The sequence below is a fragment of the Cavia porcellus genome, unplaced genomic scaffold, assembly GCF_034190915.1.
Source record: "Cavia porcellus strain 051 isolate PalLab524CR breed Dunkin Hartley unplaced genomic scaffold, mCavPor4.1 scaffold_31, whole genome shotgun sequence".
Lineage (NCBI taxonomy): Eukaryota > Metazoa > Chordata > Mammalia > Rodentia > Caviidae > Cavia > Cavia porcellus.
Genome location: NW_026947514.1, coordinates 28,527,253 through 28,538,245, shown reverse-complemented (window position 1 = coordinate 28,538,245; position 10,993 = coordinate 28,527,253). Strand labels below are relative to the sequence as shown.

General features: G+C 43.1%; 1 protein-coding gene across 3 annotated transcripts; it reads left to right on the top strand.

Annotated features, from left to right (window-relative positions):
• Positions 1-3,552: 3,552 nt before the first annotated feature.
• Positions 3,553-10,385, top strand: LOC100719237 (acyl-coenzyme A thioesterase 1). Of its 3 annotated transcripts, XM_063241401.1 has the most exons (4): positions 4,570-5,220; positions 7,635-7,837; positions 8,818-8,922; positions 9,436-9,619. In XM_063241401.1, the coding sequence occupies exons 1-3, from the start codon at positions 4,635-4,637 to the stop codon at positions 8,914-8,916; spliced, it is 888 nt and encodes a 295-aa protein (XP_063097471.1). In that variant the 5' UTR covers positions 4,570-4,634; the 3' UTR covers positions 8,917-8,922; positions 9,436-9,619. The 3 variants fall into 3 exon arrangements, with proteins under 3 accessions (XP_003472352.2, XP_063097470.1, XP_063097471.1); XM_003472304.5 differs by lacking the exon at positions 8,818-8,922 and having other exon boundaries at positions 3,553-5,220; positions 9,436-10,385; XM_063241400.1 differs by lacking the exons at positions 7,635-7,837; positions 8,818-8,922 and having other exon boundaries at positions 3,553-5,220; positions 9,436-9,671.
• The last annotated feature ends 608 nt before the right edge of the window (positions 10,386-10,993 follow it).

Here is a 10,993-nt window from a genome sequence, read left to right as displayed (position 1 = left end):
AATGGGATGATACCCCTTGCTCTTGGTAGTGAAAATGGCCATACTTCCCAAATCATTATACTGATTTAATGCAAACTCAATCAAAATTCTGACAGCATGTCTCACAGAATTAGAGAAAACAATCCCAAAATTCATTTGGAACCAGAAGAGATCTACAATAGCAAAGGCAATTTCAAAAACAAAGGAAAGGCAGGGGGCATCACAATTCCTGACTTGAAATTATACTACAGAGCTATAGTGATGAAAATCAGCATGGTACTGGCAAAAAAACAAAATAAAATTTAAAATAATAGATCCGAGGATCAGTGTAACAGATTAGAAGATGCAGAAACATCTCCAGACATACTCAGCCACCTTACCTTTGACAAAGGAGCCAAACACACTCACTAGAAGAAAGATAGCCTCTTTAGTAAATGGTGCTGGAAAAACTGGCTTTCCACATGCTAAAGATTAAAACAACTCATAATGCTCACTCTACACTAAACTAAAATTGAAATGGATCAAAGATGTAAATATTAAAACAGAAACACTAAGTCTGCTGGAAGAAAGAATAGAAAGAACTCTTTTTTTTTTTTTTCCTGGTCTTTTTGAGACAGGGTTTTGCTATGCAGTTCAGACTGGCCTTGAGTTCACTTTATGGCCCAGGCTGGCAGGCAGGTCTTGAATTTGCAGTGATCATTTTGCCTCAGCCTCCTGAGTGCTGGGATTACATGTGTGCATCATCATGCCCAGCTTAGAACTCTTGAAGACACTGGAATAGACAAAGACTTTGTGAACAAAACCCCTATTGCACAGAAACTATCACAAAGAATCATCTGGGATCCCATATTATGAAAAAGCTTTTGCATGACAAACAATGTGAGAAAAAAGTTTTACCAGTTGTTCCTCAGACAAAGATTACTACTTAAAATATATAAGAACTAAAAAAAAAAAAAAATCAAACTCCTCAAATTTAAAGACCTAGTGCAAAAATGTGCATCTGAAACGAATAGACACTTCTCAGATGAAGGAGCAGAAACTGCAATATATGACAAAAGTTAAGTTCATGAATTGAGATACATATATATATATATATATATATATATAATACATATATATATGTAACACATATATATGTAATATATATATATCTCCACTATAGGGTCACTATATTACTGAGCTACATATGCACTTATCCCCTTAATCCTTAATCAGCCTATAAATCTCAGAGAGAAAGGCCTGATAAGAACAAACAGGCAGGAAGAAGTCAAACAAAGCTCACCAAAAGAAATGTGCACATAGTCAGTGGTCCCTGCCTTAAGGTCTTGCACCATGGAATCTGTCCAAAGACAGTTCAGGGAGCCAATCAGCATGTGACAAGTTCCAGGTACCCACCTAGGAGGAAGGGTCTCTAAATCTAAAAAAAAAAAAAAAAAAAAAAAGGGACAAAGGCTTGTAGATATGCATGTCTTTTTCTGAATTCCTTGCCTTCTTGCTGAGGCAATTTGCTTGTCTTTTCTGCCTTACAAATCACCTTCCTTTCTTAAACTCCACTGCACTAATTCATTGTCGGTGATAAATTTTTGATTCTAGCTTGTTCACTTTGCTGCAATAATCTCAACTACTTGCAGGCTAAGGCAAGAGGATTTTGAATTTGAGGCCAGGCTGGGCCACTTAGTGAGACCCTCAAAATAAACAGTGAGGAGGTAACAAGGTATCTTTGAATCTCAATCTGCAAAATTCCATCTCTCCACGAGCACAGTGTTCTGACAGGCTAACATCAAGTAGTCTGTAGTCTCCTGACTACAGATGTGGCTTCTTCAGAGAACTTCAGTTCTCAAGCCAGTAACACTATTTTGATGAAATTCCTAGGGAAAGAAATTTCCTCAGTCCCTACACTGGGCAGAAGGGAAACAAGAGAGGGTTAGAGAAATCTTGATTCTTAAGCAGCTTCTAAGATTTTCCAATTTCCTTTCTTTCATAGTGCATAGGCACCGTGCTGTGGCCCATGCCTGTAAGCCCAGTTGCTTTTGAGGCAGAGGCAGGAGGATCCCAAGTTTGAGCCTAGTCCAGGAAACTTTGTGAGATTTTGTCTCAAAACAAAAAGTAAAACAATAAGATGAGGATGTAGCTCAGTGCGAAGTTCCTGAGTTCAAGCCCTAGTACCATATAGCTGCTCCCCAAAATGAGAAAAGGAAAAGAACAAGATATGCCCAACACATTAAAATATCGCATTCTGGAGTATGTTTTCTGAGCTCTAACAAAGACATCTGAGCCTCACCACTGGGCACAAAGTTTCAGTTTGTGATAAGAAAAAAATTCAGAAAAAAGGATGATGGTAATGATTGCACAGCGAAGTATACTTAATGCCCTTAATCTGTATAGTTAAAATGGGACATTTTGTTTGTGTTGACATGAAATAATGATTCTGTTTTTTGCTTTTTGGGTTTGTGAGGCCAGTTGTCACTATATAGCTCAAGATCTACTTAAATTCATAATCTTCCTGCCTCAGCCTCCAGAGTGCCTGGGATTATAAGCCTGTGCTGCTATGTGTGGCTTATAATTATGCTTTAAAGAAAATAGTGTATTCCCAAATCAGATATGTATGACCATGCCCAGGAACATGGATTCAAATTACCCTAAATGACATGTTCCATGTAGTTAAATGAAGTTTTCTACAACAGAACAAAAGAACAAAAATGAGTCACAAATCAATACATTTACCTATTACATTGATGGGGGCATAAGTGGGCATGCTACAGCCAAGGGAGGGAAACTCTTCTATAGATTTCAGATGCTATTGAGCAGCACTCAGCTTTAGGACTGGTGGAGGACAGGGATCTGCTGTACTTAGTGAAGTTTATTTATTAGTCATGAAACTGTTATGTTAGATACAAAAGTGAAGGTAAATGACCCCTCAAAGGCTTGCATAGCCCAAGATAATCTTGGTTCTTGACTAGGAGATTCCATCTCTCTGCAATCACAATGTCATTGCCGGCCAAGGTCATGCAGCCCACAGAATTTCACACCTAAAAGAAAGTCAAACTTTGTGTCATTATTAAAGGCAGTTAGGTTTCCTCATACAGATTCTGAATAAAGAAAATTAAAACTATTCATACTGCCTCAAGGGGCTAAGAAACAACAGTGTGGGACAGTTTTCCACTAACCTTTTCGTAACCTTAAAAAAGTTAAATATACTATTCTCTGACCTGCACCCCCCTTTTTTTTTGCCTTCATGAAAACTTGCTATATATACTATTGCCATGTTATTTTAAAAGGCTGTCTTTCCTCCCATTATTGGATTGCATCACAAATTACATCAAATTTGTATTTCTAGTTTGTTTCTAACATTTCCTCCATTAAAATACGATAAACTTCCTTGTAGCCAAATATTTACACACGTACACAAATGTTTACCTAGAAGATATTCCTCGATGTAGAATTAAGTCAAAGACAACTGAATTTTTTCATACAAATTTCTCTGAAAAGACTATGCTTGTATATGTACCAATATAAGCAAACATTTTCCATTTCTTCTCAACATAGGTCATCATTATGTGAGAAACAATTAAAAGACAATGGGTCAGTTCCTAGGCTGGGGATGTATGCCAGCACTTCCATTTTCTAGCTGAGTGATCTTTAGCAAATCAGCTAACTTCACCGAGCCTTAATTTTCTCATTTCTTGTAAGGGTTAAGAATTAGCTACTCTTACCCTTAGACTCCATGCACAAAATAACGCTTGTAGTATTCCATAGAACCAATATAAAAGCATCTAGAGCTACAGGGTTTGCATGACTAACCATTAAGATATGAAAACATTTGGAACTAGGTAAAAAGATTTATTTGGGAAAGCTATTGAGATTGGGAGTAGAGGTAAACACAATTAACATATTTCCAGGGTTTTTAATAACAACGACATAAAATTGTGCTCATAAAACCAAATACAAGGTCTTGGAAGAGGTCCACAGCTTAAGTTTGGTAAGCACTAGTTAGAATGGATAGCTTATAAAAAAAGTTTAAAAAAGAAGAGAAATCCAGGAGATAGCCTTTGCTTAAAGGAGCAAAAAGAAAAGCCCACTATAAAAACACTGTTTGGCTATTTTTACACCTGTATGGAATGCAGCTCAGAGGTCACAGGTTAGTAAAATGCCATGACCATTAGAAGTAGGACAGATGTAGAAGATATGCAGATAGATAACATACAAGGAAAACCCCATTACCCACATTTTGAAAGCAAAGACACAAGATAGGTAACAAGTGTGAATTATTCAACAAATGCAGGGTACATTCTGGTCCTGCAGTCTTCTTAGCCATTAGGAAATCAGCAAATATCACCTTTGCCAGGTGCCAGGTTAAGAGTCAGCTCTGGTCCAGCCCACTGTTCGCAGGCCAACGACCTCTTTAGGAGCAGAACTAAGAGGCAATCCCTGCCCCTCCCCTATATGAAGTGATTTTCAATGTGAAGATAGCCCGAAAGAAACTTGTTTTAGCTTTTGTTGATTGGCAGGGTATACCTCACCACGCTCCCAAGCACAGACTGGGCTGCCCCAGTGGGCCTGTAGTCTGCAAGCCAGCAACCTGCCGCTAGAGGATCTCTACAGTAATTTCTTTCTCGCTTTCCGGTTCAGTTCAAGGTCTGAAGTCAGGACGCAAAATGGGGGCCTTGTCCCTTGCTGTCCTGCGCGCGCGCGGGTTGCACCAGTGGACCCTGAAGAGTTGGGGGCGGTTTTCAGACCCTCCTCAGCTCAGGCTGAGTGGCCCGAGCACTCGGGCCCCAGTCCGGACAGCCGCGACGCTGAGCCTGGAGCCCGCAGGCCGCAGCCTCTGGGACGAGCCGCTGCGCATCGCCGTGCACCGCCTCGCCCCCCGGCAGCCCGTCACGCTGCGCGCCGCCCTGCGCGACGAGAAGGGCGCGCTCTTCCGGGCCCACGCGCGCTACCGCGCCGACGCCGCCGGCCGGCTGGACCTGCAGCGCGCGCCCGCGCTGGGCGGCAGCTTCGCGGGCCTGGAGCCCATGGGGCTGCTCTGGGCCATGCAGCCCGACAGGCCTTTCTGGCGCCTGCTCAAGCGGGACGTACAGACGCCCTTCGTGGTGGAGCTGGAGGTGCTGGACGGACACGAGCCCGACCAGGGCAAGCTGCTGGCCAGCGCGGTGCACGAGCGCCACTTCCTGGCGCCCGGGGTGCGGCGCGTGCCTGTGCGGGAGGGCCGCGTGCGGGCCACCCTCTTCCTGCCCCCAGGTGAGTACCCATCCATCGCCAGTCTTAAGTCTCCTTGCTTTTTACCAGAAGGAAGGAAGTGGCTCCCAAAGTCCCCAGAAGTTAGTGTCCTGGAGCTGGGAAGGGGAGGTGGCCCTGCTGCTGCCAGACTGACAGGTCCTTCCAGTCCTCTACTCAGTTAAAGAGTCCTGACTGAAAGAGAGAAAAAACTCTTCTAGTGACACTAATTTTTAAAAAACTTTAGGTAGGGAGTTTCAGTTTTTCAGTGTCCTTTCAAGAAAGTTCTCAGTCTTGCAACTTTTTTGGTCATTTCCATAGTATGCTAAGGTTTTTGAGACTTAGGAGTTCCCCCAGGAAGAAGTTCTCTGCTGTTAACTGGAAATCTGAGATTATTGGGTATTCTTATATTCAAAAAGAGCTATTGCCAGGCACCCAGAACCTGAGGCAAGAGGATCACTAGTTGAAGTTCATCCTGGGCAATTTAGTGGGATCCTGTTTTAAAAAGAAAATGTAAAAAGCTATGAATATAGCTTGCCTGCCACATACAGGTCTTAGGTTCAATCCCCAGTGTTGCACACTCACCCTTCTCCAAAGAAGCAAGGGGGAAAAAGAAAAACTTCCTAGCCTAATTAGTAATGAAGGAAATGCAAAATAAAACATCAGAGTACTTCCAGACAGGTGAAATATGAAAAGCTAACATTACCATTGATGACAGTTACCTCTGGAAGAAAAGAAACTCACCTGTGCAGCTTCAAAGAGTCTAAATGCTCGTCTACTCCTGGAAATAGTTTTTTGCAATTAATAACCCAGTTGGAGCTGTCATTTCATTCACTCATGGCATATCTGCACCAGGAGGCATATTTTGGAAGCAGCCTAGGTTTCAACTTTTGTGGAGTTGGTGAATAAATGGAATTGTGTTTCCAGCAAAGTGAGAACCACAGCTGCAAGAATAAGACAGTATTGGCTGAAACACTCAGCTCCCAGGAGGTGCATGCAGTGTCATTCCGTGGGAAGAGTAGGCAAAAGAAACAAAACGATGGTTAAGGCATATGTACAAGTGATGATACCTGAAGAGAATCAAGACACACACAGAATCCAGGATAGTTCAGAGGGAGAAAAGGAGCATAGATACTCAGGGACACAGGGACTGACCTATTTCCTAAACAGAGTGGTCTCTATCAAGTGTTTCCTGTGTTACTCTTTAAATTGCACAAATGAAAGACAGGCTTTCATATATCAATATGAAAATACCCAATACATAGACTCATCCAGAATGAATACATAGTAGCCCTTTTTAGAAAGCTTTTTGGTTACTTTTGGTGCTGGGGATCAAACCCAGGGCCCTGCACTGCTAGACAAGTGTTCCACGAGTGTGCTACACCTGCAGCCCTAATACGTAGCCTCTGAGTCTGTGTCCGTACATGTAGCAGAGTGCATTTGATATTCACCGAGTCTGTTCTGTGCACCAGTGTTTTTTGTTTCCCTATCTATATATGGCTCAGTTTGTATTTGTTCACTAAAGGACACTGGATTTGTTTGCATTAAGGGGGATTATGGATGAATTTGCTTGCTATATTATTATTATTATTATTATTATTAAGACAGGGTCTTGCTACATAGTCCAGGCTAGTCTTGAACTTGAAATCCTCTTGCCTCAGCCTTCCCAGTGCTTGGATTGCAGGCATATGCCACCAGGCCTACTATATAAGTTTTCATTTCTTATGAGTGAATGAGTAAATGTATGTTTGATTTTTAAAGAAACTATCAGTGCTTTTTCTTTTCTAACGTTTGGTGGTACTGGGAATTGAACCCAGAACCTTGTGCATGCTAGGCAAATGTGCGGCCACTGAGCTGTCATTAGCCCTTTAAGTTAGTTGTGAGACAGTGCCCAAGCTGACCTCAACTTTCAGTCCTCCTTTCTCAGCCTTCCAAGAAGCTGAAATTACAGGTGCTCACTACCACGCCTGGGTCCTGTCAACTGCTTTCTACAAACTGTACCATTTACATCACTACCAGTATTGTCTGCTGCTTCTAAGACCTTTGCATCCTCACTGGCAGTTGGCACTGTGGGTTTTGGGGTAGTAGGGAGAGCAACATTTTTGTTCATTTCTAACCATTTTTGTGATGCTGGGGCTCAAACCCACCGTGCTGTGCAAGTGCCCTATCACTGAGTTGGATCCCTGGCCCGTGAAGTATTTTTAATGTCAAAAGTAACACATGCAGTTTGTGACAGTCTGCGAGACTATGAGGCTCTGGGTACAGAGCGGAATGTGCATTCAGCCTGGGCTGCTCTGAATGTTTGAAGAGGTCTTTCAGCTGTTTGGTTTGTCAGTAGCAAAGTCAGTCATTCTCAGCTAGGCAACAAGTGGCTTTTGCTGCCACCGCCAAGTGTCAGCAACAGTTTCCTATTGTATTTTCTTGTGTTTCTTTCTAAGAACCTGGACCCTTTCCTGGGATCGTGGACCTTTTTGGAGTCGGAGGAGGCCTGCTGGAGTATCGAGCTAGTCTGCTGGCTGGGAAGGGCTTTGCTGTGATGGCTCTGGCTTATTATAACTATGACGACCTCCCCAAGAGCGTGGAGGCCATGCACCTGGAGTACTTTGAAGAAGCAGTGAACTACCTGCTCAGTCACCCCGAGGTTGGCTCTTGTCTGAGTTTTAGGGGCTGTCCATCTCACCTCCTCCCCACATGCCCTTGACTTCACCACATTCAGGACTGCTCTTTGGTATCCCAACACCCAAGTCTCGTATACTCACTTCGCATAGACGCATCTGTGTTCTGTATGGCCAGAAGGTTTCCTGTTAGTAAAGATGTTGGTAGTTGTTATTCTGGAATTCTGAATTGCAGTATGATGCAGTATTTTACAATGAACCCAGACACATTAGAGCATCAGGGACTGACAAAGAAATGAGGAGAAAGAAGAAGATGCCCCCTTTAAGGCTTCGTGTTCTACAACCTTCTCTCCGCTGAGCCCTTCAAAAGCCCTGGGTTAACTTTACAGAAGGAACTTGTGGCCAGTATGTGGTACCAGGAACGTCTTGAAATTTCTTTCCTTTTTGTTGTGGTCTTGGAGTTTCTGTGCAGAGAATTTTATAGGTTAAAGAGATAATCCTTGTTTATTTTAGACTTGAGTCAGTGCCAAATGTGAATGGAGGCCTTAGAAATTAGGACAGGACACAGCGAAGGCAGTGCAGATGTATATAGAGACACAGGTAAATTTGGGATTTGATTGGGGCCATCAGTCCTGCCACATGCCACTGGTACTTTGTTTTCCCGTCCTACAAAACAGCACCTCATAAATTCTAGGACCTATTTCCTCCAGGCTCTTTCTCCCACCCCCTTATTCCTCCTTGTGATCTCCGTGTATCAGCGGAAAACTGTGGCTGTCCAGAAGAACCTCTTATTTTCTCACTGCCATGCCTACCTAGTTCCCTGTGAACTGGAGCCCGACATCCCTCCATCCTCTCCAAGGCCACTCGTTTCCTTGAGCCCAGGATTCCTGGAGGGCACTGAGTGAGGAATGGAAGCAAGGACAGTAACTGTTTCTAGGGCTCAGTCCCTCCATGGATGGGAATGAAAGGGAGCTCAGTCAGCACTGATGTTGATTTTCCCTTACAGCGTTCACTCGCAGTAATGCAGGTGTGGAGGAAGCATGTAGGTGAATTAACCAGGGGCAACCCTTTTCCAGGCTGGTCGGGCCAGAGAAAGGAGATATGAACGGAGGTGAGAGGGCATCCAGGGAGTGATTATGCTGATGAAAGGAAATCCAAGCCAGGGGAGGCAGGAAGAGTGAGCCGGAGAGAGACTGACAGAGAAGTGAAGTAGTGTGACTCAGGACTCCAAGAGGTGGAAGGTTAGAAACGTTAAGCCTGAGGATGGAAGGGGGTGAAGAGTGTGAGCTGCTTGAAGCTGAGATTCTGGAGAGAGGTTCTTATGGGTGGTGACGGATTTCAGTTAGAACAAGGGAGTGGATGGCTTTGTAAGAAAGAGGAAGAGGTTCCAGGAGGTAGGGAGGGTCAGGAACTGCACAGGAAAGTGCATCACTGAGAATGGTGATGGAGAAATTGTGGGAAGGAAAGAGATAAGGAATAACTAAAGCTGTCTTGGTTGTGATCTAGAGAGTAGTCAAAGCCCAGAGCTAGGCTCAGGTCCACCTGAACTGCAGGGTGGGCAGTACTCAGTGTATCACCTCCCCATGGACTCAGCATGCTTGCTCTCTTTGTGTCCTTTTCTCAGGTAAAGGGCCCAGGAATTGGGCTGCTGGGGACTTCCAAAGGCGGTGAACTAGTTCTCGCCATGGCCTCTTTTCTGAAGGGCATCTCGGCTGCCGTCATCGTCAATGGCTCTGTAGCTGCTGTCGGAGGAACCATATACTATAAGGATGAGTCTGTACCTCCTGTGACTGCCATGAGGAATCGAGTCAAGATGACCAAAGATGGCATCATGGACATTGTGGATGCCCTGAAAAGCCCTTTGGAAGAACCAAAGAGCTTCATTCCTGTGGAAAGGTCTGACGCCACCTTCCTGTTCCTTGTAGGTCAGGATGACCACAACTGGCAGAGTGAGTTCTATGCTAGTGAGGCCTCCAAGCGCTTGCAGGCCCATGGGAAGCAAAAGCCCCAGGTCATCTGTTACCCAGAAGCTGGGCACTATATCGAGGTGCCTTATTTCCCCTTGTGCAAGGCTGCTCTGCACAACTTGGTGGGTGCTCCTATCCTGTACGGAGGGGAGCCCAGGGCTCATGCCATGGCTCAGGTGGATGTGTGGATGCAACTGCAGGCTTTCTTCCATAAAACCCTGGGCGGTAAAGAGTCAGGTGTGTCCTCCTGAGAATATAACCCATTTATTGAAGTTTTTAACGTCACATTAGACATTCTTGAAAGTTTTAGTTCATTTAAAGTATTTAACTTTTTTAGACATTTATTTTTTCCACCTATGAAGTATCAGTATTACAATAATTTCCATAAAGTAGATTTCTATTAGTGAATAGGGAACAATTAGAGTCTGTACTTTTTTTTACAAATTTAAACTTGCAACATTATAGATAAAATTACTGTTCTTTGTAATTATTCAACTAATGTCACTCTCATTACTGCCCTTTCCCCCAAGAAAACCTTCGGTGTTTATTTCAGTGTATTTTTATTAACATGCATACCTGTATGAATAAAACTTTATTGCGGAATAAATGCTCTTTTAATATGAATATTGATTTAAGAAAACAAATGTTGTGAAATGAGTAGTTTTTATGTGACACAAATCCTGTGCTGTCATGATACAATAGATATATCATCATTTTAGTCCAAGAAAGCATAAAGCAGTTGGGAAAGAAACCAGTGTTTGCAGGACACCTCTGTTACACCAAACACCATTCTGCCAGGCCAGTAAGAGGTATGCAAATCAGGCATGGTAGCACATGCCTGTAATCCTAGCATTCAGTAGGATGAAGCAGGAAGATTGCTGTGGGTTTGAGGGCAGCCTGGGAGTACAAGGCCAACCTGAACTGCGTGCATAGTAAGATCCTGTTTAGAAAAGAAAAAAAAAAAAAAAAGAATGCATAGAAGCAATAGCTGTCCTCCACACCTTCTCAAATGTGGAGGCATTTTTTGCTGTTAACAATCCATTAGCCAAAAAGAGATTACAGTGCCAAAACCCATCTAAATGTCTAAAATTCAGGTGTCTATATTTTGGGAATATCAACCAGCATGATTATTTTACATAATGAAGTAACAAGGCTTTGGTTTTTAATAGTTATATTTCATAGACTATGTTTATTCTTTAACTAAATTTATTCTTT